Source organism: Henckelia pumila, chromosome 3, assembly GCF_033568475.1.
Source record: "Henckelia pumila isolate YLH828 chromosome 3, ASM3356847v2, whole genome shotgun sequence".
Classification (NCBI taxonomy): Eukaryota; Viridiplantae; Streptophyta; class Magnoliopsida; order Lamiales; family Gesneriaceae; genus Henckelia; species Henckelia pumila.
This window is the reverse complement of record NC_133122.1, coordinates 50,095,472-50,121,748: the sequence shown is the minus strand read 5'-3', so window position 1 is coordinate 50,121,748 and position 26,277 is coordinate 50,095,472. Positions and strand designations below refer to the sequence as shown.

Below are 26,277 nucleotides of genomic sequence, written 5' to 3'. Positions count from 1 at the left end.
TAAAAATTTAATATGAGCTGATGTCATTATTGAGTAGGGGTGGTAGTTTTGTAGTCGGTACCGGGTACCCGGCCCGACCCGATCGGGTTTACCCAATCGAGTCAGTTAGTCTTACAATCCTGAACATGAAATATTGAAGGTTGGGTTGGTTTCGATTATTTTTCCGATACCCGATCGGGTATCGCGTACCTGACATTTTTATTAATTTTTCAAATTATAACCTGAAGGTTGAGAAACATGTGCCGTCTTCTCTCTCTTAAAGACTGAATCTCATCCAAATTAAATTCATCCCACTGTGATGTGAGTAATCACACTAACTAATCAAAAAGCAGGTTTCCTTTAAATTTTAAATCTTCTCTCTTCCTTTACATTAACTTGGAGGAAAAGACATTAAATTAGTGGGATGAATTTAATTTGAATGAGATTCAGTCGTAGCGTAACCAACTTTCCAAGAATCAGCAATGGTAATGGAAGGCTGGACTCAACAGAAACAATCTATGCACGACCAATTGGAGATGAGAAGATGGAATCAGTTGGATGCATGGATCTTGGCGGTGGTGCAGCTGGGTTTTAACTTTTACAGTTGTGCTTCAAATATGATTGTAAGGATTTGAATTTAAAGAGTGCCCCCAAAAGCTTCTTGGGGCGAGAATAATAAGTGCGAGAGAGTGAGGTTGAATTTCAGGTATCGGTGTCGGGTACCCGACACTACCCGATTTTTTCGGGTATCCAAAATTCGAGTAATGATTTTCTTCGGGTCAGATTCGGGTAGTAAAAATACTACCCGATTTTTCGGGTATCCGACCTGAACTATCCAAACCCAAAAAAACAGACCTGACGCCCACCCCTATTGTTGAGTCTAAAAATTTACATATATAAATATTAATACTAATCGGAAAAAAAAAAAGAATTAGATCGGGTTAGAGCTAGCGCTGTAAACGAGCCGAGCCGAGCCGAGCCGAGCCGAACTATAGAAAAATTTTAGTGTTCAAGTTCGAGTTCGAGTTCGAATTGAAGTATTCGAAGTTCGGCTCGAAGCTCGAAATTTTTTTATTTTTATTTTCGGCTCGAGTTCGATTCGATAGAGAGTTCGATTTCGGTTCGGTTCGAGTATATTATATAATATTTATATAATATTATCTATATATAATATAATATATATAATATTATTTATAGTATATATAATGTTTTATATAATAAATATTATATATGTATATTATATAAAGGTTCGCGAGCCGGCTCGTGAACATTCGAACATAATATTTTAGGCTCGAGTTCGGCTCGTATAATAGTTCGAGTTCGGCTCGAGTTCGGTTAGAGTTCGAAAAATTCGAATCCGATTCGAATATTTTTTCTAGCCGGCTCGAAAAGTTCGCGAGCCGGCTCGGCTCGTTTACAGCCCTAGTTAGAACCCACCCCAGCCTTTGTGGTGGCTCCGCCCATGATCATACCTATAACTATAATGGACATTATGGGTTTTCAGTTTTGTTTTTGTTTTATATACTTTTATTTAGTTTGAAAACAATATCTATGATTATTATCGATTAGATTTCTGTAATATTTACTAGAAATTAATAAACATATATATAATTTTGTTATAATATTTTCAGAAATTTATTTAATATTTCAGAAATTTAATTTCCGATAATGAATAATGATCACCACTGCGAAAATACGGAGATCGGCCTGGAGGCTGGAATGATATTAAATTAGATAATTTCTTTCATCATCTATCAAGAGTTTGTTAATTATTGTTTAGGTTTTGATCGCCACATATTTTGACGAGTTCGATGTATCACGAGCTAGCTAGAATGGGTTGTTCCCCGTTGACATCGAAGAAGTGCAACATATACACTGTAGCAGTCGCTTATTGCCACCGCCAAATGTTGACTCGCATGCCACATAAAATTTGATATTTAGTCCTGCATGTTTCGATTTTTGGCAATTTCAGTCATTTTTCCTCGAAAATGAATATGTAACACTATACATGTTAGCTCTACAACAACACTGCATTGATGTCACATCAGCACCACATCGAAAAAAAGATAAATTGCAACAACAAAATAAATAAAAAAATATCGGACCAAAATTGAAATCTGAAAAATAGAGGACCAACAAAGAAAATTTCTCAAATATTTTTACACTAACTTTTTAAATCCAATTTAAATACAAATGATAATTTCAAGTTATGGACTTATAACCATAAAGAGACATAAGTTATAATGAATCTCTATAATTTTAAAGTTTATTAGTTATCAGTATTACATTTGATACATAAATTTTTTAATTGATAAAAAAAATATCAAACAAAACACTTTTTAAAAATGATAAAATTTAGAATGAGGATATAATAAGAATCTTAGTTAATTAACACAATTAAAGTTAGCATCTTAATTAACTTACTAATAATTTATAATTAAATCATTAGTTTTAACAAATTTTATTAAACTAATGTAATATATTTGTAAACAAACTAACAATTTAAAAAATAAATAATAAATTAAACCAAGTGAAATATTTATGAGTAGAACAATTATATATTTAACTCTATTAATTTTTCAATATCACTTTAATATGTCATTGATTTTATTATATATGATATAACATATGAGTGAATAGTTAATAAATTGAAAAGACCAACTTTCTCTCTAAAAGTTAATTTATGTGTAATATGGTCAGAAAATATTATTAAAAAATAATATAATTAAATTTTTATTCTACTTAAATCCTAATAATAATTAATTCAATAATTAATAACCATTTAATTATATACATAACATGACAAAAAGGTATGAGAAAATTTAAAGAATTTTTACATTAACATTTTTCATTTACTCTGAATAATATCAATAATATCATATTATAGACTAATAATTATGTTGAGTAATAATGAAATATGTATAACTTAAAAGTGATTGTAAGCTATCAATATTGTACTTGAAACATTCATTTTTTTACGGTAAAAAATTAAATAAAACTTACAGATTATTTAAAATGGTAAAATTTAAAATGAAAATTAATAATTAAACTTCTAAATTACGTAGAATATTATTTAACTTTTTTATATTTTTTATTTTTTACGTATGTTATTATATTAATTTTGTACTTAACTCTTTAAATTAAATTATAGTAAAAAAAAAAAAAAAAGATTGACATCCACTTAAAATAACATGTCATTTGATGTAAAAAAATATTGAGAGAAATGTTATAATTAAATATTAATATAAATAAGACAATGATAACTATTGATCAAAAAGAGCATCATATTGAGTTTGCAAAGTTTTTTTTAAAGAAAATTTGTAAAGTTAACCCGCTATAATATTGTGATATAATTTATTTTAATTTATTTTCAAAACATCATATTAAAGCTGTAAAGTTTTATATATACTATTTTAATATAAATACAATCAATTAAAAAACTATTTTGATATAGTCATTTTATTATTATTGAAATTATTAACCTATTTCTCACTATCACAATAAAAATAACTATTTTTTTTTTGCAATATTTACGTTTAGAAAAACTTTGTGCCAAAAAAATATATGATAAATTAAAATATTTGACAATATAAAAATATTTTACCTCATTTCTCCAAATTAAATTATAGTAAAAAATAAAATTTTTTCAAAAAAAATATATGAAAAATAAAAATATTTGACAATATAAAAATATTTTAATTCATTTTTACAAATTAAATTATAGTTAAGGCACAAGATTAATATCAACTTAAAATAACATGTCATTTAATGTAAAAAATATTGATAAAAATTTTATAATTAAATGTATTGATATAAATAAGACGATAATAAGTATTGATCGAAGAGAGTGTCATATTGAATTTGTAAAGTTTTTTTATAGTTAACCCTTTATACTATTGTAATATAATTTATTTTAAATAATTTTCAAAACATTATATTGAATTTGTAAAGTTCTCTCTATTGCAATCAATTAATAAATTATTATGTTATAACCTCTTTATTATTATTGAAATTATTAACCCTATTTCTCATTATCACAATAAAATAACTAATATTTTTTTTGTTGCAATATTTATACTTAAAAAAAAATTGGGTCAAACAAATATATTAAAAGTAAAATATTTGAAAATATAAAAATATTGTGGCCAAATATTATTTGGGAAATTTTATATTATATATTACACATTGACTAAATAAATAATTAATTTTGAGATGATAATTGAATATAAATGATAATAAATACATCTCCATTACTCATGATGCAATAAATTTTTCATTAAAGATAACTAAAATTCTAATCCCTTTTTGCCTTTGTTTTTTACCTCATTTTTTCATTATTGCTCACACATATTTTTTGATCCATATACAATTTGAGAGCAAAGTTATAAATTCACGATAAAAAACTTTTATAATTAAATGTATTGATATAAATAAGACAATAGTAAGTATTGATAGAAGAGAGTGTCATATTGAATTTGTAAAGTTTTTTTTTTATAAAAAAATTTGTAAAGTTAACCTTTTATACTATTGTAAGATAATTTATTTTCAAAACATCATATTGAATTTGTAAAGTTCTTTCTATCACAATCAATTAATAAACTATTATGTTATAACCTCTTTATTATTATTAAAATTATTAACCCTATTTATCTCTATCACAATAAAAATAACTAATTTTTTTATTGCAATATTTATACTTAAAAAAAATTTGTGTCAAACAAATATATTAAAAGTAAAATATTTGAAAATATAAAAATATTGTGGCCAAATATTATTTGTGAAATTTTATAAAAAAAAATTAATATTGAGATGTAAATTGAATATAAATGATAATAAATACACCTCCATTACTTATGATGCAATAAATTTTTCATTAAAGATGACTAAAATTCTAATCCCTTTTTGCCCTTGTTTTTTACTTCATTTTTCCATTATTGCCCACACATATTTTTTGATTTATATACAATTTGAGGGCAAAGTTATAAATTCAAAAAAATTAATTTTGAGATGTAAATTGAATATAAATGATAATAAATACACCTCCATTGCTTATGATGCAATAAATTTTTCATTAAAGATGACTAAAATTTTAACCCCTTTTTGCCCTTGTTTTTTACTTAATTTTTCCATTATTGTCCACACATATTTTTTGATCCATATACAATTTAAAGACAAAGTTATAAATTCATATTTTTACGGTAGAGATAAATAGATAAATATATATATTTTACCACCGCCACACCAGCTGCCTCCCCTTTGTAAACTTAATTCTTAACAAGGGAATCTTTTAAACTCTATTCGGACAAGTGTTGTTCTCGCGGATCGATAATTAAATATTGACGTTTATTCAACACAAATTGAGGTGGATCCCTATTCAAAGATGAGTAGATGACTGATAATATATAGTGTGTGTGTGTGTGTGCTACATGATTGAATGCTTGTCATCGACCATAATTTTCATATCCAACATATAATCCAAAGATCAATTCGGACGAATTTACCGCCAACACTTTTCACCACGTGCTTCAGAATCACCACACGAATTGAAAACGTGTCAGCTCATGCCGAGAGACCGAGGCGCCGCACCTGGCATTCGGACCCATTCGCCACGTCACCACGTGGCATTTTCACGGCCAAGCTTTGAATGAATTAGCTAGCGAGACATTCTGCAAGAATCAAACCCCCACCGAACCGATACATGCGCTTATTCATTCAATGTTGCCAGATATATTACATGTTTCTCTTTTTCTCTCCACAAATCCTTCATAAGCGCCAACTCATGAACACAAAATCATTCTGTTTGTCCCTTTTGTTCGACGATTCTTGATCGGAAATTCCATATTCCCAACCCTCGACCGACATATATCTTCCAAGAATATAATCCAAGTTGGTTTTCTTCGACTCCTAAAATCTCAACTAAATTCGTACCTGGGATAGATTTAGATGCGTATCCTGGAAAGATAAACATAAAAATCAGGAGAAAAAAAAAACGTACATTTCTATCGATTCCTCATCTCTGCAGTTCAGAATTCAAAGAATATTCCAGCTCCAGAAGAAATGGATATCACTTATAAGCCATACATTGACCCGGAATTCGAATCGCTCATTGAAAGAATTAACCCCCCAAGGTTTGCTCGATTGCATTAGTTTTTTTTTTTTTTTTTTAAATTCACATATCACAACTGAAATGCTTGAGATTGTGATCATACTACTTTTGTCTTTCAGGGTTTGTATTGACAACGACACTTTTCCGGATTGCACGCTTGTAAAGGTTGGTAAATAGCATTACTTTTAGCATCAGAATATATGCAGATATTTCAGGCTTTTTTATTTTATTATTTATATATATATATATATATATAGATCTAAGGTTGATCATGAATGGAGAATTGGGTTTCTTGATTTTGATCACAAACAATTTCCCTACTACTGTATGCTTAATCACTTTTGACTTCACAAGCTATTCTTGTGTTTTCATTCATTGTGTGGATTTACATCATTTTAATGCATGTAAATCTCCAATACTTTGGTGTTCACATCCCATGTGTTACACAAACTGAATTTTTAGTACCTGGTTTATACACTTGATCAATGCAGGAGTTTGTATCATCTACTGTTGCTTAACTTGTGGCTTAATACTTTAGGTATGCATGTATCCAAGTATTAACCCAAATTTTGATTGCAGGTTGATAGTGCTAACAAGCAGGGGATGTTGTTGGAGATGGTCCAAGTTCTAACAGATCTCGACCTCATCATTTCGAAATCATACATTTCCTCTGATGGTGGTTGGTTAATGGATGGTGAGTAAAAATAGTAGCATTCTTTTTATCCTTTCTTCTCAAACTAGTTGGGGTCGAGTGAGTGAAATACCTATTCTGTTGAGTTTCCGTTTGAAATTATCAGTTGACTGAGGAAGCAATTGTCGCAAGTTGTGTTTGTTTTCAATCGGGTTATTTTGGTTATGTTTTCCAGTGTTCCATGTGACTGATCAACTAGGGAACAAAGTTACAGAACAGAGCCTCCTATGTTACATCCAAGAGGTAGAGTTTTAATTATAAAAGGCATTGTTCTATTTCATATATGTTTTTTGTGAAAGAAGGATCAACTTTTGTAGGGCATATGCACAAGTAGGCAGGCTTCCAAGGGAGTTAAACGAAAGAATGGGCTAGAAGAAGCACACCAAGAAGCATCGACAGGAAGAATGGTACTTGAGATGACAGGAATAGATAGGCCCGGTTTAATGTCTGAGATGTCAGCCGTATTAGCTGAGCTGGGATGCCACATCTCTAACGCTGTGGCATGGACCCACAACGGACGAGTGGCGTGCATCATATATGTGGAAGATGGCTCCGACCATGGGCCAAAAATAGAACCTTGTCGAGTGGCTCACATCCAGGCTCAACTTGAAAATGTGGTGGAAGCACACCATTACAAGGACGAGCCTCGAAGCCTGAGGTTGTCTCCCCCTGCAGCCAGCCAGACACACAGGGAGAGGCGCCTGCACCAAATAATGGCCGCTGAGGGTGATTACGAGGAATCATGTTCTTGTTGTGGTTGCACTGGTGATGACATCTATGGCTACGAAAAATGGCGAGAAGGGCAGAGCAAGAGATGCAACCGTACACATGTTCAGGTTGAAAGCTGTAAAAAGATGGGATATTCTTTGGTCTCAGTGAGGAGTAGAGATAGGCCAAAGTTATTGTTCGACACGTTGTGTGCTTTGATGGACCTGCAGTATGTTGTTTCTCATGCTGCAATTAGCTCTGAAGGATCGGTTGCTATCCAGGTAAAATGCCTCGTGATTTTTTCCCTTTTTATACGTACACTTGGTTGTGAATTTCAAGACTCTATATTCCATGTATCTTGAAAACGTTTGCAGGAGTATTACCTACGGCACAAGAATGGAGGCACTCTAGATTCTGAAGGCGAGAAGCGTAAGGTCATCCGGTGTTTGACCGCTGCAACGGAGAGAAGAGCATCTCATGTAAGCAGCCGATTTTTTTTCTTCTTTTGAAAAATAATGAATGATATCCAACATTATATCTACTCGTATACATGCAGGGATTGAGGCTAGAAATCTGTACCAAAAACAGGACAGGCCTGTTATCAGATGTCACTCGAATTTTCAGAGAGAACGGTTTATCCATAACAAGGGCTGAGATTGGAACTCGTGGTGAAAAAGCAATCGGAACGTTTTATGTGAAAGATGTATCTGATGACCACGTGAGTCCTCGGACAGTCGAGATTGTGAGACAAGAAATAGGTGGTACGATCATTGTGGGGAACAAGTCTCCATCCGGTGCATCTCCGGAGGCAAGTTTTTCGAGAACGAGAGGAAGTAGTGGCAGCGGAATCGAAGAGGGTCCGAGGCTTTCGTTCGGGAGCTTACTGTGGGCGCAGCTGGAGCGCCTTTCCAATAATTTCAGACCCATAAAGTCTTAGGAATGCCCTGTTTTCATCTGTCAACACAACTTGGCACCCTCAAAACATCCCCAGTTTTCGGCTGTAGAGAGTTAAGTTTTGCGGCAACCTCACAAATAAAGGAGGAAATGTGGAATTCTCAAACATTTGAAATTCAACGACACTAGAAAGATCATGCTGGTCCTAAATGCGAGTTTCTTCTAATGTTCATATATACATCACACAAAGATATTATAATTTCCCAAGAGCTCGATGCAAGACAACAAAAAGGGAGACATACCGCATACTCGTATTAATATTTTTTAGAAAATGTTATATTTTGTATAAATTAATTTTTTTAAAATTTTTAAAAAATACTTCAAATAAATAGTGTTGTCCAAGCAGTAATCTAAAAAAAACAACAGAAATGGGTTATTTGTTTATTTGTGAATACAATCTGGGCAGCCGGTCCAAAGAAGGGAACTTTGATATGGATCTTTGATGAAGACATATTTCTTGAGCTGTAGAATGTGCTGCTCCTTTGTTCAAGAAAAAAGAATGAGCTTTCGCTCAGTTGAAACCTATCTGTTGAATATTTGATATTCACTGGCTCATGCCCTTGATCTTCTTCAATTCTCTTGAGTACGTTTTTCGTTTCTTGTTTCTTTGCTTTCTCACTGTTGATACGAGCTCGTAAAACCCATTATCTTGTGGAAATTACAGCAACTGCATCCGGAATAAGTTTCAAGAGTAATTCGAAGAAAATGAAGCGAGAGGAAAAGCAACAGAAGTTCCATGAAGCCCTTCTCAAAATGCTTTATCCTCCTCCACCATCCCCACCTCCTCAAGTGACCCTTTCTTCCTTATCTCTCATTGTCCCTTTTTCCCCCATTTGAAAGCATGGATTTTTATTATATTTGTACAGGCAGCGGAGGATGAAGACGAGAAACTGAAGAATCCAACCGATTCGTCGTATTACCTTCCAGGTGTTTGATAAAAGTACATAAGAATACATGGTTATTAGCTCAAAAGCATCCATCTTTAAAAGAATTTTTGTAGACGCAGGAGAGGCAGATGATAATAATAGGAACTCATCTTCATCGAGCAGTGATGACAACAGTAGTGAAAATAGTGGCTCTGAAAAGCTGACGAGGTCCCAGAGGAAAAGGCTTCGTAAGAGGAAATTCAAGGAAGCAACTTCACGACGAAGGGAGATCATTGGGCCACTTTTACCCAACTCAACGGATGGCGGGAACGACGGTGGCGCTGATAGTGTGGGGAAAAAGCTGCAAAGTGTTCGACAAAATACCGCTTCAGGATCAAATACGATGACCAACAATACAAGTGAATTTCTTTCATGTTTTTTTTTTAATCCGACGTTTGATTTAGGTAGTGTTTGTAACATTTACAAATCTTAAAATTAGTACTATGCTTGATTAAATCCGCATTGTTTAGGTGCGCCAGCTTTTTGCACGAAGAAGAACAAGATCAAGCAGAGGAGGAAGGCTAAGAAAATGTATTGTTAATCCTCGAATTTATCGAACTTTGAAAAACATAATTTCGAGAGGTCGATAGAGTAATGTAAGATCATGAAACATTACATCTCTTTGTCCAATGACAACTTATTACATTTTCTTGATGTAAGACTTTGGTTTTGAATTTTGATTATGTGGTTTTTTTTTTTTTTTTTTTTTTCCTGTTTTGTGAATGAAGGATCGAGTTGGTCTTTGACTTGTATCCAACAACAAAGTTTTCCCTTTAGTTTGAAAATGTTTTTTCAATCACGAGTTTATATATAAAGTTGTCTTTTTTTTTATATAAGCATTTTTTGGTTGGGACAGAAAAGTTAATACATTAATTCCTTTCCTATGCCTATGCAATCAAACAAAAACCTATACATCAATACATTTTTTTGTTTGATTTTAAGAACAAATTTTAAAAATAACGGTAATCTGGTTTTATTTTTTTGATTTTTAGGTGTTTGAAAATGGTTTTATGGAAAAGAAGCAAGACATTGCCTCGGTATTATTACCCATTATGACCAAAAATTTTTTGTATACATCAACTTATAGCATGAGCCCAATAATAATGGTATAGAGTTAAAAAGCTGCACTACTAAAGAGAAAGATAAATATCTCTTTGTAGCTTCATTTGCCGCAAGCTCTCGTAGCTCAGTTGGTTAGAGCACCCGTTTAGTAAGCGGGAGGTCTTGAGTTCGACTCTCAACGAGAGCATTTATTTATTGTTATTCATTTTTCACTTTTTTTCTGCGCATGGGTAAGTTTATGTTTTGCAGCTTTTACTAACAAAGGTAAAAAGAAAGTGGATCAGGCGGGTTCGTTCGACTCTACCCCATGAGTTTTATTCGATGGGGCAGGTGGAATCATGTGATTGGTCCAATCATGTGGGACCCACATGTCAATTGGGGTTTAGTACATGCCGCCCGTAGGATAGTATCCTGCGGGTGATGTGTAACCCCATGATTGGTCAAATTTAGTGGGTTCCACGTGGGGCCCACTAAATTTGACCAATCATGGGGTTACACATCACCCGCAGGGTACTATCCTGCGGACGGCATCTACTCAACCGTCAATTGGACCAATCACATGCTTACACCTACCCCATGGGATAGGGTCGAACTTTCCCAGGCAGTCCATCCCCATTGAAAAAAGTTACTGAATTATTGAACCAAATTCTCGTTGATCTTTGTACATTAAGAAAATTTTACTAGATTTACCAAGAAATGTTGCCACCAGATTCCAAGCCCTTGCTGCTATTTTTTTTTTCTTTTAACAAATAATTATTTATGGAAATGGGCGATATAAGCTTTTACGTCATTCAGGTAATATATTGGCCCGTCCAGGATTTCCCACATACAGAATGGATTCTTGAGTTTGTTTGTACATGATTGACGGTGAATAAAACAATGGACAAATGAGAATACACAACGGAGTACATGTAAATGAAATCAATGATGTACACGACTTTATTCGCCAACTAATTCTCAAAATCCCGAGTTAGGAAATACATTGCCCATGGAAGGAAAATCCATTATGCATATTGAACAGGAAACATTAAAATATAGGGGAAGGTTTTGATGACCCGAAAGCACAAAGATGAACATTAGGGGAAATTTAATTTAGTTGGCATCTGACTTCGGAGGGCCCTTCCATTTGAAATTGTCAGCATAAGTTTTCACCTGCAAGCAGATTATTCAATGATAAAAGCACAGATAAGTCGAGGTTGCTGCTTAAGTTCAAGCCACGAGCTATAACCAGAACAACAAATTGGAAAGAAGAATTTCACACCTTCAATAATGGTGTCTGGTGCTTCTTAACCTGCAAGCAGTGACAAAAGGGCTCAAATTTTCAATTCAAAAAAATATAGATGAATAAGACTAATTAAAGCAAAAGGTTAGAACCATCCATGTAAAATCAACTAGAAAAATTACAGTCTCATCATGACCTGCTTGTCTTTGTCTTCCGACTGTAGAAAGAGCAAGCTATAATTTCCTACAAATTCCTTGTATTTTTTTGACAAAAACATGTTTGAACACGTGGAACAGTGTTGGACAGATATAAGTTCTAATAAAAATGCCAATATCACCAAATTGGATCAAACACCACTTAGCCCAAGTCAAACATAACACAGATAATCATGTGTACCTTTACGTTTAATCAATTAAATTTCAGTAGTTCCATAAACAGTGATCCAGAGTATTACCAATCCCTTTGTCGCAGGAATCTTATCTCCATTATTAAAATGCTCAAACTGATACATGCCAACAATCCCAAAGTAGCAATAGGTTGAAGAGATAATTCTTTTCCTTAGATAATGCATTTCAAGAGCAATAGTATAGGAGAGTAAAAGAGCTACAAACTCAGCAAAAATTAGTGCTGAAGAGTGAAGGATAAAACTGAGAAACAAGTCATACCGTGTATTGCCAACCATGCCTCTCGGCAAAGGATATTGCAGCTTCTTGACTCTCAAAACTTAATGCAGAATCACCAACATGTGAGTATGGGTCCCCTGTGGATGTCCAACCCATCAATGGATTTTCCCATCTGAATGCCACAAATAAGACAATCTTACTGTGTGATCGTAAAATATATGAGTTATGACGAAAAGTTGACCAGTGAGTGAAAACTGAAACATGTGATTCAACAACTAAAATTGAGGTGAGGCACAAAGAGAGAGCATAGTGAATAGCTCTTACTATCAACCCAGCTTTTTGCAAAAGAGAAAGGTAATAGAAACTACAGGCCACTGGCTAGCAAGGGGAGGTATCCTAAAGGAACAGTTTATTTTCTTTCCCCCATATTTCAGTTAAAAAAAACTTCCTGACCGATATACGTGACAAAATGAGCACTGAAATTTTGGTCAATCAAATATTTTCTCATACAAGATTTACTTTCTTAGCACTGAATTTTTCCTAAAGTCGGACATTAACCACATCGTACAAGTTATTTATAATGAATCTCAGCACATCTAACTTACGGGCAGCTTCAATTTGTGCAAAAGGAAACATGCAAGTCCTTATAAAAGAAAAATGGAATCCACTATCATCCATTTTCTTCTGCCACAGCAAGTCGCAGAAAGAAGCATGCCTTATGATCCAAAGTCAGAACAACTCAGCAAGTTTGAATTGGACGGCAAAGAGCAAATTAAGGCCCGGAGCAAGAACATTAATAGAAGAAAATCGCATACTTCTGTGTGGACAAAAAATTAATCTTCCACCTCCCAAGCTTTCCAGAGCCTTGTTGTGTAGCAGTTCGAGCAGGTGAGAAAATCAGAACCTGTCGAAAAGTTGATTAGAAGTAGCACTTGATATGTAATGGACACAAATCTTGTCCATCACAACTTAAAATTGGTAATGGAACTAGTAAATAAGCACCCAAAATTCAGTTTTACAGGACATGTATTAGTAAAAGATGAAACAAACAATAAAATCAAATCAAGTACGACAAATTTCAAGTAGATTATGCCGAAACCCTAGTTCACTAGTCCATCGATTAATCTAGCAAATTAATTCACCATCCAATTGGGAAAAACTAAACTTCATGCCAGAAAACACAAATGAAAATAAAAATGAACGGAAAGATGATGATTGTACCCTTCGGCGAAGGTGCTCTTCAGGAATACCAGAGACGATACCGATCTCTCCAGGTTTGATTTCAACCAGCGAATCATCCGTGGAGAAAGCCCTCGAGAATGGAGAAATCGCCACCAGATATGAATTCGCGGAAAGGGAATGCCGCAGCCGTTGCAGTGAGCTTGCCATTTGCTCCAGATTTCCCCGATTACTGCAGAAAAAATGGATCAACTCTCTTCTGTATTTCTACAGCAAAGTTTTTTTTCTTAGCATTATTACAGAAGAGTTTTTTTTGGGGAAATGATGAAAATAGTATAATGTTTGGGGGCGAAAATGAAATTATAAATTTTTGGGGCCAAATGACCATTAAACAAATAAACCTTGTAATATTAACAAAAGGAATCCCTTGTCTAGTTTCGTATATCTTTATGGGGATGTATTTTTATGGCTTTCACATTTATTAGCTTTTCTCAAAATAAAAATTAACACAAGGAATCTAATAAGTTACGAAAAAATTGATAATGATCGTAATAATGTTTAATATTAACAAATGTAATAAATTTACAAAATTAGAGATGAATAAATTTCAATTAAACCAAAATATTGGCAAATCAATTTATTCAAAAATTAACCAAACCGACAAAAAAAATATGAAGAGAAATACTATTGTAATGTAATAAAATCAGATGGTTTGTTAGATAAAATGAAGAGCATTTTGACAAATTCAAAATTGTACGAGAATAAGGTTCCTTGGTATCAAAACTCAAACTAGAAAAACATTTTTTTAAAAAATATATATATATATATTTTTTAATTTATAAGGTGTTTGGATGATTATTTAAATGCATAAAAAACACCTTTTAAAATTAAATTTAGAGTTTTTTTAAAAGCTCAAAACTAGAATAGTATGATTTTCTTTTGTTTTGTTTTAACGGAATTGAATTTTTCTGCAAACAAAAATAATTTTCAAACTATATCCGTATATCGATTCTATCGACTATTTTAATTTGATTGAAATCTTGTTAATCCAGTATTACATTATTTTTTAAATTATTAATTTGTTAGATTTAACATAAATATTGTTACTATTATTTTATTTTATATGATTTATGTTTCTTTTTTTATCGATATTATTAAGTTTTTTTTAATTAAAATGTAAAACTATATTTATCAAAAAATAAAAACAAAACTAAAACATTGTAATAAAATCAGGAGCCGGAGTTTCTCTCTGTTTTGGTAAATGTATTAATTTTTTGTATTTACTTAATTAATAACCCCTTTTAACAAATGGCTGAAACAAAGTAATACTAATTCGTTAAATTTCTAATATATATATTTGAGAATCGGCTCTGATTCTTCGAGAGCAAGTCACCACACACACTAGACTGGGACTGGGGCAGTCAGCTCTCTGGTTTCGGCCCTCAACAATTACCTTTGTGTCTCAAGTTTTAATCTTTTGGAAGAATGAGGTCCTAATTGAATGTGTCCGTGGTTTGTCTTTATTTTTTCTTTTTCCACATTTAATCTTCGTTTTTGTTCAGGTATGCTTTTCAAAATTCTCCGCCTGCGAAAATCACTCACAATTACATGTTATTTTTTCCTATTTATCTCATATCTCGATGGGTTTTTGATTTTGTTTGACGGAAGTACTAAAACTTTTCGATGATAAGACGCGATTCTTTTCACTCCTTTTTATGTGTCTTGTGTGTGTGTGTGTGTGTTTTTTTTTTTTTTTTTTTCAAAAATAAAAAATTATTCCTTTACTTCAATTTTGCTGGGAAAACGAGATTTTAGGTCGTGGGATTTGTGTAGGGATGAAGAAAACTCCTATTTATTGGAAATGCTGAAAGCAAAATTTTAGACACTAATTTGGAAGACGAGGAAAAAAAATTGGTCCATGACTTCTGCGGTTAAACTTAACGAGTAGAGCTTTGAATCTTTGGCTTTGATTTTCAATGTGCATTTAGAAACTGAGTTGACTTTTAGTTTGTTAAGAATAAGTTGTCTGTTCGATTGTTAATATTTGAGCGGCTTGGTTTTTAACTTGTAATTAGTCAGATTTGTTGGTTTTAATTATCTCCATTAGGATATGTATTTGATTGGAATAGTTGTGCATTAAGCTTTTTTTTTTTTTTTTTAATGTTTCTCAGTCTGAGTCGATTTATGTTACCTGGTGCTTTTAATGCTTGCTTTTGAAGTTTGGATGGTGTATTTGTTTTGTAAAGATTGTTATATAAATTTTCTCTATAAGGTTATTATTTCGTCATTTGGATCTGAGATATTTATTTCCCGAAATTCAGGCACTGATCTTGTGAATCTGCGCACCTTTAGAAATGTGTGCTGTTTGATGAAGATTCTCATGTAAATACCACCAGTCTACGTTATGGTGTGAAAAACATGAGGATAGAGATAGTTTAGTTTGAAAGGCAGTTCTTTCTTATGTTTATGGTATACTTTTAATTCTTATGCATATAGTTCGAATGGCTTAATTTGGCGTTTTTAATGTTTTTCTTGTTGTAGCAATAGAGAGCAAAACTCCCGAGATCACTTGTCTTGACTGCTGGTAATGGGTGCTCCAAAACAGAGGTGGACATCAGAAGAAGAAGCTGCTCTTAAAGCTGGCATTAAAAAATATGGAGTAGGAAAATGGAGTACAATACTTAAAGATCAAGATTTCAGTGCAGCCCTAAGGTCACGTTCGAATGTGGACCTTAAGGTATGAAGTGTCGACATTTCTCATTTACTTTTAAGGATCATTGATATCTTAAGAGGGGATTTCTTTAACATGATTAGGCCAAAAAATTAATTTGTTGCATGAGAAATAACACAATGTATGAATCTTTTTTGGGGAGCTGAAGTATTTAATCTCAATGAACAGGATAAATGGAGAAACTTAAATTGCATGGCAAATGGTATGGGTTCACGACATAAGGTTAAGATTTTGCATAAAAGTATTCACGCTACTAACAAGCACAGTGGAGATGCTGCGGCTCATGAAATGATCATTGAGAAGGACTCAGAAGAAGTTGATGTAACCCCAGTTGAAGAATCTATTGAAACTTCCTATGATGCTGGTTCGGAAAGACAGGATTCCAGGTTGAGAGAAATAATCTTGCAGTGTCTCTGTTAAGTAATGTAGCTTTAATTTCTAAATTGGTTGTTACTGCTCAATTTTCCTTCAAAGTCGGAAACTAGTGGTCGATTAATCATGGAGAGTATAAATGTGTGAGTGCATAACCCACCAAGGGCCTAGAGAAGCACTTGGGTACATCTTTATGGTTTCATAAATGCTTTATGTCATGTCTGTTCATTATATAAACAAAGTACTAATAACAAGCAGGAGCCAATTGACCAGGATTCAACACAGTAAAACAGCACTGAAGTGCTCCACATGCTACTGTTTTTGAATACATTGGAGTGTGACAGGTTTGAACTAATTGAATTGTGAACCTTTGATCTTTAAAACACTCAAATATCTAAAATCAGAAGGGATACACATTCAAGTTTTAGTTATGACATCTGCAATTAATGGATAAGTAAAGTCTAACTGATTGTTTGTATTCACATTGCTTATGAAATCTATTATGACAATCTGAACATTTTTGTCTTGGCTACATTTGAAAAGGTATGCTATGTTCTATGTGGTGCTTAATATGACATGTGTTTGGTACTGCACCCTTGAAGGCTGGATGATCTTATATTGGAGGCTGTAACAAAGTTAAAGGAACCTCGAGGATCTGGTCAGCATGCTATCGCTCGATACATAGAGGTAATTTGAGTTAATAATGATAATATAACAGAAATACTATCATAGTGATATGGTCATTAATGACGATGAAACAGCTGGCGATTCTTTTCATGTTCCTTGGAATTTTGGTCTATCTTCTCTGGCTTTCCATGTTGGGCTATCTGATATCATTACAATTCTCACTTTCTCACTTTATTTGTTTGGATTCTGTAGTTGCACCATGCTCCACCTCCGGACTTCGAAAGGACTTTGACCACAAATTTGAAGCTTTTGACCGAAAAAGGACATTTAATTAAGGTGTGTATCTGCAACGTCCTTCACTTTATCACGGGAACTTTTATTCTAGGGTGGCAATGGGTTTCTTTAAAAATTTTGGTGTAAGAAATTAGCTAAAGTTATAAAGAACGAAATTTCTTTGCATGGATTAGGGCGTATATTGTATATACTTCATAGTACAACTATGATGCATAACAGTATGTTGTATATTTTATAGTACAATTATGATGCATAACCGATTTTATGTCACAGCTTTCACCTATGATTTAAAGTTCACTTGGTTTCATGTTAGTTCTTTTTCTGAAATTTATTTTTCCTCTTCTCTGAACCCCCCACCGAGTTGGTAAAAATGGAAGTGTGATGGAAAAATCAATGTACTGGACTATCAAAATTTTATGATGAATATTTTTATACTATCTGAATTAGAAACCGGCATAAAAAGGATGGGTTATAGCTGCTGATAGGCTTGGGTAGTTTTTATAACAAATTGTAATATACTGGTTCTATTGACAGGTGAAGAATCTGTATAGGATTACACCAAAATCAACATCTTCTGAATTGGGGAAAGACACACCTTCGACGCTACCTAATGGAACAAAGAACACTCTTTCAGAAGCAGACAAACGTGGCGCGCATTTTCTGACCAAAGCCCAGATTGATGCTGAGTTAGAGAAGATGAAGAGCATGACTGCTGAAGAAGCTGCTGTGGCTGCTGCACGAGCAGTTGCAGAGGCTGAAGCTGCAATTGCCGAAGCTGAGTTGGCAGCAAGGGAAGCTGAGGAGGCCGAGGCTGAAGCAGAGGCAGCACGTTGTTTTGCTGATGCAGCAGTGAAGACTCTGAGCTATAAAACGATTCAAGTCTGGTAACATCATTTTCTTGATTTTGAATAACTGCAAAAGTACCGTAAATGGCATCACAAACTCGAACTTGATCTATCCCAAATGTGATCGTTTTCGGGTTCTAGTCTTCTGGTGGTAGATATGTCTGAAGTATACATTTCCGATGTAAACACTTGTGATTTTTCTTAAAATTAACGAGGCATCTGCTGCAACCACCGCTCTTGTCCTTTATGTTTCTCCGTGTCTAATTAGTAGCGAATCTTGTCTATCTTAAGAACTCACCTGATGCCATTTTTCATGAATATGCAGAATCTCTGGGGTCCGCCTCCAATTGGAGCGATTCATTTTTGGTCAAGGAATTTCATGGTTTTGATGATCTTTTGCGAGCATGCATGTATTTGTTTATAATACACGCGACAATCGTCACAAGCATATATGTAATGTTAGGAGTATGATATACTTTGTAGATAGAAGGTGCAAAACATTGCATCCCATCTGTGTGCTCTTATGCGCATTGTTGATATCTGATGGATGTAAAGTAAATAGTGTTTGCGTTTGATTTTATTGTTTTTGTTTTCCTTGTGTTCATAGTAAGGGTAAATTTACTTCAAATTTCTAAACATAAACTAAAGTTTGTGTTCAGTCTGTCAGGAAAAGAAAGAAAGAAAGATGCTAATTAGGACAATTAATTGCACTTTGATAGTTTGATTAGATTCAAATAATTTTTTCATTCATTGCCCTTTTCTTTTTTATAACCGTCTAAAATATCCAACCGTCTAAAATATCCATCGTATTTTACATTCTGAAGAACAAAATTGATTTTACACTATGAAGAACAAAATTGGGGAAATAATGAAATTTGATCTTGTAAAAATTTTGTCCAGTTTCATACGTTAGTAGAATAAAATAGATAATAAAATTTTATTTTCATCATTGATTTTTTTTTTTTTGAATTTAAGATAATTATGTAAACAATTAAATTCAATCAGATTCGAGAATCAATTTATTTTTGTAGGAAGTCCATTTTTGTTTTGTAATTTTTTTTTCTTCCTTCTGTTTTCTCGTCATAACTCAATTAGATTCAAATAATTTTTCCTTTACTGCCCTTCTATTTTTTTGTAACTGCCCAAAATACGCATCATATTTTACACCCTTAATAATGAAATTTGATATAATAGAAATAGTTAGAAATTGATGTATACATCTTTTATTCTTTTAAACAAAAAAGTCTCAACGTTATACTCATTAATAGTTTACTTCAATCAACCATGTGTCAAACCAGTATTGAAATATTTCTTCAGTGCAATAAAAAATATATATAATTATTTACCTCCAAGAACTTGGTATAAATGCAAACAACATTACATCGTCACGATTTCTAAGCGTTGTAGTATCCCTTTAAAACATCCAACACTCGGTTTGCCACTTCTTGCCCAAACAACCTAGGAAAACTCGATCCCAAATCAATCTCAATAGTTTTATTCTTGATTATACCATCCCTTTCTGCTAAATACACCTTCTCCAAATCTCCCACACTTGTCTCCAAACAAGCACATGAATCCAACCAAAACTCCAACAACTCCTTCGCAATTGGACTGATATGATCCTGGATTATCCCTTCAATGCTAGCTGATTCACTCGTTCCCGCGTCAATGGAAACCATAATAGCAGTCGGGGAAACCACGGCTCGAATATACAGAGACGGGGAGAAGTAAGGGCTTACCTCAGGAAGCACTTGGAGACGCTGTCTGTGTTTATCCAACTGAGGATCTTCGTAGTATGTCTTGAGGTAGTCTGGATACGAGATCAGGTCCTTTCTTGGAGTGAGATCGAGAATGAGCACGAGGGACGTGGGACTGCTTTGGATAAGCTCCATCAAGAAATGAGGTGCATCGGTTGAAGGTCTTAGATAGGCCGAGAGGCTGGTTATGTTCAAGGCTCCACCAGACGGTAACTGGCAGTGAATCCAAGCCCCCAACATGAAGTCGATCTGGGACACGTTCGGATTCATAAGACTTGGGAATTGAATTCAAGCAACATATCCACAACACTCCTAAACCTTGGGAAATCAACAGAATTACCACTGGATAAAATTATAAGTTAATTGCTTTTTCACATGCAAGTTTCCATAACAAGAGAGGTTTAAATTTGCAGGAGACGATCGAGATCAAACAATGCCTAAAATTCCATAGAGTTTCTTGGTTAGTTCAATCGCATTAAATTCATTTTCCCAAGCTTCTGCAAATGTACAATTAGAGGATCCATCGAGGTGGTGTAGCTACTAACCTAGAAATATATAGCCAGAGACCCAGAACAGTCATCTACCATCCTAGCATTCAAAATTATTCTACAATCAGTTACAATTTTTAGATAAACAAATGAATACGAATACAATTGTCCTAGTAACAACTCCACCCACTAAAATTTCTTCCCAGAGCTGAAGCCAAATCGAAAAATCAAGGAGGCAAATACAGTATATATACCTGGGACGAAGAGATGCCGGATCTGATGTGGAGAGAAGCCTGGGCAGTAGCAGTGGGATTACTAAAATGCTGAACTTGGGGTGGGAGAGTACAAGGTTGGAGGGAGGATCCGAGGCGGGTCTCCACAGACGACACCAGCTGCAGCATTAGGTCTCTGTGCGGCCCAGAAACGTAAGGGAACTCCATGAACTTTTCTCTGCCGGAATTCATGGAGCAGGAAATTCGGAATCTTGCGGGGTATGATTGAGAAATTGAAGTTGAAGATGGTGGAAGGAATTGGTAACAAGAGTTCACCAAGCCGCTGATTGTAGCCATATGAGCCAGCAATCGGGTTCTCTCACCTTTTTCTTTTATTCATGTATTTATTTATTATTATCATTATATTAATATTTGTTTTATTTTTAAAGGCGGATTATGGGGCAATATTGAAAGAAGACAACTGGAGCCAGCAATCGGGTTCTCTCACCTTTTTATTGGTGACATATTTATTCATGTATTTATTTATTATTATATTATATTAATTTTTAAAGGCGGATTATGGGGCATTATTAAAAAAATGATCTGGAGTAGTACTAATAATTTACTCATTAATCAGTATAGGGAAGATAGAATAGGGCTGAGATACCAAACCAAAATATCGATTTTTTGGGATATTGTATCGAAATTTTTTCGATATATAGATTTTTTTTGGTGTATCGAATTTTTTTCGGTATCTATACGGTATGAGTATGAATTTTTTCTATAAAAAAATTTTGAAATTTCGATATCGGTATGAATTTTTTTCATACCAATATTTTTTATACGGTATACCGAAACCCACCCCTAGGAGAGAACTGGAGCCATTTTTTCATAAATTTTGTGGAATATTTTTTTAGAATATATTTAGCTCAAAATTATTAAAATTTCTCGTGTAATTTGATTATTTACGAACATGTTAATGTTTTCTCTTTTTTCATAAGTGAGTGCGTCTAAAATTTTGTAACCAAATATTACTTTATAAAAAACATAAAATAATATGATTTATATTAATTAGATTTTGAATTACATATATACAAAAAATATGATGAAAAATTTGGGTTCAACTTTTATGTCAAAACTTTTGTTAATATTAGATTTTATTTTTTTTTTACGGTAAACTTGTAATATTATTCAGAAAAAATAATGTCATTTATTACAAGGGTAACCAATCAAAGATGAAAATTTCCAAACTTTCAAACAAAAGAGAAGGGGAAGAAAAAACAAAAGAGGCGAGCTCATGTGCCACCTTATTCAGCGAACATCGTATATGATAAAACTTACTGTTGCGACAACCTTCGTACGAGTTAATTAGTTTCCTCAATGAACGTTGTGGCCACATGCATCTAATCTCAGTTGTTGAACTTACGGCTTGATCCATTTGCATGGAGATACTGGATTCCCACCTGAATTCTTAGAAGTAAGAGATTTGCAAACCTCCTGGTAATTATGAAGGAAAGATTCACTCCATTCAATATCCAATATTCTCAGAACCAATCGATCCTCAACATGTAAGATCCGTTGACGCTCCTTCCAAATAGCTCAAAGTGTCTGCTAATATTTCAAATGAAATAGTCTGGGACACGTTTTGCTTATACTTTTTAATCCAACAAAATATTTAAAATAAAAATTGTAATAGATTCCATCGATCCAATCATTGTAGCTTCTGCAATATAATCGACAATTCTAGCCACTAGAAAGAATAACATGCATATAGCAATTTATAAGATTTTAATTTTTTATACATTTTGTCTAAAATGTTACTTTATTATACTTCAAAATTTAATTCATCTCGTAAAAAAATTTATGATTATATTGATTAATCCTGTGCTTAACCAGATCTAGGTGGCTAATATCAGCCTGAAATTCAATGGAGTTCAAGATTTTATTCATATAAATTTAATTATTTAAAAATATAAATTTAATGATTGTGCCAGTGCATGTAAACTCAGCTCGATACTTTTCAAGCAAAAGTACGTACCAATAATTCTACTTGGTTATAAGACGCTTCACTTTTTAGAAGGCCAAAAAATCGAGAAATCAAAATGTTCGGAATTGATCAATGATACATATCCAATGGTCCATCTTTTTATGCATGCGAGAAAATATAGGTCGTTGAATCTAATATATAATGCTTATATGCTAGCATCGACTTTACCAAATTTTCGATGGAGTGCCAACGGAATCTTGACCAAAGGCTCTATTTGCTGCCGCTGTTCTCAACCGAACCCCTCTTCTTTTTCACCAAGACCCCGAACAACTTCACACACTCATCTTCATTTTCGCCGTTAGAATATCCACTTCCGCCGCCGCTAGCCTCCGCCACCATCTGCGGCTCGCGGTCGCAGAGATTCAAAATATGGTCGATCTGATCGGGTTCCACCTGCATGCTCTGAGTCAAAAAAGAAATCAAATCATTGCACTGTCTCTTGGTTTGTACTAACTCCAAGTTCAGCTTCTGATTATCGTTCCTCAGCTTTTCGTTCTCGTCAGATAAATCGGTGATACGAGCTGATGCCTGAGTATCTAGGGAACCTGTGGAGCTCGAACCCAATTCATCAGCGGAGCATGCAGGTGAAGCTACGTTACCGGGCTTCATGCCAGCTGGCTGAGGTTGCGGCGGCGCCATTTTCCGACGGTGGATTTCCGTGAGGAGCTCTTGTTGGCCTTGTTTGAAGTTTTCGTTGGCGAATTCCCATTTGTTTTGGGCAATCTTTCGAAAACCCTAGAAATAACCAGCCGTGTGAGTTTTAACATATATATTCTAGGAAAAATAAGTTTTTTGGTCCATTAACTTGTCCATATTTTGGTTTTGGTCCATTAACTTTTTCGATGTGGGTTTTGGTACACTAACTTTGCATTTTCAGTGTTTTTTGATCCAAATGCATACGTGTCAACTTCTAATTGGTCCAAAATGATGACGTGGACCAATAAGAAGCTGACACGTATGCAGTTGGACCAAAAAACACTGAAAATGCAAAGTTAGTGTACCAAAACCTACGTCGAAAAAGTTAATGGACCAAAACACAAAGGAGGTAAAGTTACTGAACTAAAAAACTTATTTTTCCTATATTCTATATGTGTGTGCATGAATAAATAATTTCATGTCTTTTATTTCAACTACTTGATTTAGTCAATTATTTTTTATATTTATTAAAATTATAGATAAATAAATTAAAAAGTGATTTATCCAATGAGTAGTAGCTAGCTATGTGATTGAGAAAAAAAGTGGAAATTAAACAAATAATTTATATATATATATATATATATGAGGGGTGTTAAATTACTTATAATTACCGCACGGATTGCAAATTGTGGAGAAATTAGAAAGAAGCTGATTTGGTGTCAAACCATACCAAAATAATGGTTATTTTAATTACCTCAAGCATTATAATACATTAATTAATTAAGTATAAATATACTATATGTAAACTAAGTTAGAAATTAATTATCTCGTTATTTAGATTAAAGATGCATTTAAATACTAATTATTTTTATTATTAAAAATGCTTTACAAATAAGAAAAAATGAACATATAGTCAAATATCAATGTAGCATTTCTTTTCTTCGGTATATTTTTTATTCATCCAAAATTATATTGCCAATTTGCCACGTAGCATAAGTTTATATATATAATTGGTTTGGTCAAATTAAAGACTTCTATAGTTCTAAGTGTAGACTATTGGAATCTTTGTACAAAGTATAAGTGACATAGTGGTCTTCTAGAATCAAGAATTCACAATTAGAAATGAAAAATGGAGAAAAATTATATTAAATAAATTCAAAAAAAATACAAATTAATGTGATAAATATTAAATATGTTGTGTTGATCACCATTTCAGGTTTGACTTTTGAGCAGCTAGGGATGAGAGATTTTTTAATTTTTTTCAGTATTATTTTCAGCACGTACGTATATCCAACTAAAATTCCCATCGATTTTCCATTCCCAAATCAAAACATTAAACATCAAGAAGAAGATTAACTAGTAGCTAGTGAATCCCCATCGATTTTCCATTCCATTCCCATATCATGTACATACTAGGAACAAATTATGGTCGATCGGGATGAAAAATAAAAAAAAAGTTTTGTACGTACGTATCATTTCATTAAAGTTCAAAGCAATTGATGTTTTATGAAAATTCAAAAATTGGATGCAACTAGCTAGCTAGTGAGTATAAGTTTATTGCCGTTTCAAATATAGCGATCGAGTCCCCGATCACTGTTTGATATAGCTAGCTAGACTAATAACAAATAGTCATGAAGGAAGAAAATAAAAAAGATATATAGACTTACATAAGTATTGAGCTGACGGACAAAGCTGGAGAAATTGTTGTGCTTGAAGTAATTAGGCAACAAAAGCTTTGAGAATTCCGCAGTATTCCACACCACAAATGTTGTTCCATCCTCGTTCCATGATACCACATCGTTACTACTCGGATCATCCACCAGATTGTATGTTTTCGTTATAAACGGCGCCGGAACACACCTCTGTGCCATATTTTTTAACTCTAATTCGATCCCCCCGGCCAGAATTAATTAAAGGTATATATATATTAATTAATTCTTGAATATGAACTATAAGAATCTGATTAAATATCAAAAGTAGAGTTGAGGGATAATTACCAACCAAGATAGAAATTTAAGATATGTCAAATCATCCTCATGATGATCAGTTGATTTTGTGAATCGAGGCAACGTCGTCTGTGATCATTTTTTTTTTCATCACAGACTTATCTTCTTCTTCTTCTTCTTAATTCTTCTTCACTTTGTTTTGACAATGGTGAGATGTTTATGTTATTTTCACGTATAGCATGATTAATTATTAATTAAAAAAAAGTGTAGAAGAATACAAAATAATAATGCGGCGGTCAAACGAAATCGAGAAAGTGATATTGTGTTTCTTGAAATATTTAAGAAAATAAATTAAAAAAAAAAAAAACAGCACACTTTGGTTTACTTTTCAAACTTCTACCAATTTAGTAGGCGCCCATTCATTTATCGGCATGCAGATTTAATTTTCTGTCCACTGATCATATAGAAATTGCATACATACTTCGTCCCAAAATATTTCAGGGAAAATATCTAACTTGTTCCTTTTTCTTTATTTTTTTTTTCGGTTCGATCAATTTTAAACTTTTGGTTTTAGTACATTAATAAAATTTAATTCTTAATTCCTGGCTTTTTGAGCCAATTACTGGTGTGGTACTAAAAAAATATTCACACGACACTGAAAAATGCTAGAGCATAAAATTTTTTTAGCTAATTAATTGTCAGATACCACGCAAGCAATTAAACCAAAATTAATATTCGAAAACATAAAATTAATGTATCAAAACCCAAAATTAGACAAGTTAAAAGGGGAAAAATATCGTTTTCTCAGTGTTTTAAATTAAGAAATGGTCATGTTGTAAGTATAGAATAAGGCGTTGAGCATAATTTTAATG

The 26,277-nt window shown here is 33.3% G+C and overlaps 6 protein-coding genes and 1 non-coding gene across 19 annotated transcripts; 4 read left to right on the top strand and 3 right to left on the bottom strand.

Moving 5' to 3' along the window:
• The first annotated feature begins 5,665 nt into the window (after positions 1-5,665).
• Positions 5,666-8,426, top strand: LOC140888971 (ACT domain-containing protein ACR1). Its single transcript, XM_073296663.1, has 7 exons — positions 5,666-6,107; positions 6,205-6,250; positions 6,665-6,779; positions 6,952-7,019; positions 7,094-7,765; positions 7,859-7,963; positions 8,041-8,426. The coding sequence occupies exons 1-7, from the start codon at positions 6,037-6,039 to the stop codon at positions 8,419-8,421; spliced, it is 1,458 nt and encodes a 485-aa protein (XP_073152764.1). The 5' UTR covers positions 5,666-6,036; the 3' UTR covers positions 8,422-8,426.
• A 468-nt stretch (positions 8,427-8,894) lies between these two features.
• LOC140888972 (uncharacterized) lies at positions 8,895-10,046 on the top strand. Of its 3 annotated transcripts, XM_073296665.1 has the most exons (5): positions 8,895-9,021; positions 9,103-9,227; positions 9,305-9,365; positions 9,439-9,723; positions 9,835-10,046. In XM_073296665.1, the coding sequence occupies exons 2-5, from the start codon at positions 9,144-9,146 to the stop codon at positions 9,903-9,905; spliced, it is 501 nt and encodes a 166-aa protein (XP_073152766.1). In that variant the 5' UTR covers positions 8,895-9,021; positions 9,103-9,143; the 3' UTR covers positions 9,906-10,046. The 3 variants fall into 3 exon arrangements, with proteins under 3 accessions (XP_073152766.1, XP_073152767.1, XP_073152765.1); XM_073296666.1 differs by lacking the exon at positions 9,835-10,046 and having other exon boundaries at positions 9,445-9,820; XM_073296664.1 differs by lacking the exon at positions 9,835-10,046 and having other exon boundaries at positions 9,439-9,820.
• Positions 10,047-10,539: 493 nt separating this feature from the next.
• On the top strand, positions 10,540-10,613 carry TRNAT-AGU (transfer RNA threonine (anticodon AGU)). The gene has a single exon. It is a non-coding gene; the product is annotated as a tRNA-Thr (tRNA).
• A 725-nt stretch (positions 10,614-11,338) lies between these two features.
• Positions 11,339-13,757, bottom strand: LOC140892106 (NADH dehydrogenase [ubiquinone] iron-sulfur protein 4, mitochondrial). Its single transcript, XM_073300855.1, has 5 exons — positions 13,493-13,757; positions 13,087-13,175; positions 12,314-12,443; positions 11,688-11,717; positions 11,339-11,578 (listed from the first exon to the last, which is right to left on the bottom strand). The coding sequence occupies exons 1-5, from the start codon at positions 13,658-13,660 to the stop codon at positions 11,519-11,521; spliced, it is 477 nt and encodes a 158-aa protein (XP_073156956.1). The 5' UTR covers positions 13,661-13,757; the 3' UTR covers positions 11,339-11,518.
• A 1,051-nt stretch (positions 13,758-14,808) lies between these two features.
• Positions 14,809-18,899, top strand: LOC140887948 (single myb histone 1-like). Of its 8 annotated transcripts, XM_073295577.1 has the most exons (8): positions 14,812-15,012; positions 15,772-15,832; positions 15,992-16,187; positions 16,350-16,567; positions 17,156-17,240; positions 17,433-17,516; positions 18,009-18,358; positions 18,645-18,899. In XM_073295577.1, coding segments are annotated over exons 3-8 (888 nt in total). In that variant the 5' UTR covers positions 14,812-15,012; positions 15,772-15,832; positions 15,992-16,037; the 3' UTR covers positions 18,646-18,899. The 8 variants fall into 8 exon arrangements, with proteins under 8 accessions (XP_073151683.1, XP_073151678.1, XP_073151679.1 ...); XM_073295582.1 differs by lacking the exon at positions 15,772-15,832 and having other exon boundaries at positions 14,809-14,940; XM_073295578.1 differs by lacking the exon at positions 15,772-15,832 and having other exon boundaries at positions 15,998-16,187.
• A 674-nt stretch (positions 18,900-19,573) lies between these two features.
• LOC140892262 (red chlorophyll catabolite reductase, chloroplastic) lies at positions 19,574-21,163 on the bottom strand. Its single transcript, XM_073301101.1, has 2 exons — positions 20,819-21,163; positions 19,574-20,325 (listed from the first exon to the last, which is right to left on the bottom strand). The coding sequence occupies exons 1-2, from the start codon at positions 21,131-21,133 to the stop codon at positions 19,714-19,716; spliced, it is 927 nt and encodes a 308-aa protein (XP_073157202.1). The 5' UTR covers positions 21,134-21,163; the 3' UTR covers positions 19,574-19,713.
• Positions 21,164-22,035: 872 nt separating this feature from the next.
• Positions 22,036-25,606, bottom strand: LOC140891242 (heat shock factor protein HSF24-like). 4 transcript variants are annotated; one of them, XM_073299629.1, is made up of 3 exons: positions 25,127-25,606; positions 22,992-23,558; positions 22,036-22,384 (listed from the first exon to the last, which is right to left on the bottom strand). In XM_073299629.1, exons 1-2 carry the CDS (start codon positions 25,328-25,330, stop codon positions 23,034-23,036), a joined length of 729 nt encoding a protein of 242 aa, XP_073155730.1. In that variant the 5' UTR covers positions 25,331-25,606; the 3' UTR covers positions 22,036-22,384; positions 22,992-23,033. The 4 variants fall into 4 exon arrangements, with proteins under 4 accessions (XP_073155730.1, XP_073155733.1, XP_073155732.1 ...); XM_073299632.1 differs by lacking the exon at positions 22,036-22,384 and having other exon boundaries at positions 22,421-23,558; positions 25,127-25,341; positions 25,457-25,606; XM_073299631.1 differs by lacking the exon at positions 22,036-22,384 and having other exon boundaries at positions 22,422-23,558; positions 25,127-25,341; positions 25,461-25,606.
• Positions 25,607-26,277: the final 671 nt, after the last annotated feature.

Excerpts from the sequence above, each read along its gene's own strand:
- LOC140891242 (XM_073299629.1), bottom strand. The coding sequence starts at position 25,330 with ATGGCACAGAGGTGTGTTCCGGCGCCGTTTATAACGAAAACATACAAT. Across the intron at positions 23,559-25,126 it reads TCCGTCAGCTCAATACTTAT|GGTTTTCGAAAGATTGCCCA; the intron begins GTAAGTCTATAT and ends GGTTATTTCTAG.
- LOC140887948 (XM_073295582.1), top strand. The coding sequence starts at position 16,038 with ATGGGTGCTCCAAAACAGAGGTGGACATCAGAAGAAGAAGCTGCTCTT. Across the intron at positions 16,188-16,349 it reads GTTCGAATGTGGACCTTAAG|GATAAATGGAGAAACTTAAA; the intron begins GTATGAAGTGTC and ends CTCAATGAACAG. Across the intron at positions 16,568-17,155 it reads TCGGAAAGACAGGATTCCAG|GCTGGATGATCTTATATTGG; the intron begins GTTGAGAGAAAT and ends GCACCCTTGAAG.
- LOC140888972 (XM_073296664.1), top strand. The coding sequence starts at position 9,144 with ATGAAGCGAGAGGAAAAGCAACAGAAGTTCCATGAAGCCCTTCTCAAA. Across the intron at positions 9,228-9,304 it reads CACCATCCCCACCTCCTCAA|GCAGCGGAGGATGAAGACGA; the intron begins GTGACCCTTTCT and ends ATATTTGTACAG. Across the intron at positions 9,366-9,438 it reads TTCGTCGTATTACCTTCCAG|ACGCAGGAGAGGCAGATGAT; the intron begins GTGTTTGATAAA and ends GAATTTTTGTAG.
- LOC140892106 (XM_073300855.1), bottom strand. The coding sequence starts at position 13,660 with ATGGCAAGCTCACTGCAACGGCTGCGGCATTCCCTTTCCGCGAATTCA. Across the intron at positions 13,176-13,492 it reads AAGAGCACCTTCGCCGAAGG|GTTCTGATTTTCTCACCTGC; the intron begins GTACAATCATCA and ends ACTTTTCGACAG. Across the intron at positions 11,718-12,313 it reads GGCATGGTTGGCAATACACG|GTTAAGAAGCACCAGACACC; the intron begins GTATGACTTGTT and ends CACTGCTTGCAG.
- LOC140892262 (XM_073301101.1), bottom strand. The coding sequence starts at position 21,133 with ATGGCTACAATCAGCGGCTTGGTGAACTCTTGTTACCAATTCCTTCCA. Across the intron at positions 20,326-20,818 it reads CCGGCATCTCTTCGTCCCAG|ATCGACTTCATGTTGGGGGC; the intron begins GTATATATACTG and ends AACGTGTCCCAG.
- LOC140888971 (XM_073296663.1), top strand. The coding sequence starts at position 6,037 with ATGGATATCACTTATAAGCCATACATTGACCCGGAATTCGAATCGCTC. Across the intron at positions 6,780-6,951 it reads TGGTGGTTGGTTAATGGATG|TGTTCCATGTGACTGATCAA; the intron begins GTGAGTAAAAAT and ends TATGTTTTCCAG. Across the intron at positions 7,020-7,093 it reads TCCTATGTTACATCCAAGAG|GGCATATGCACAAGTAGGCA; the intron begins GTAGAGTTTTAA and ends CAACTTTTGTAG.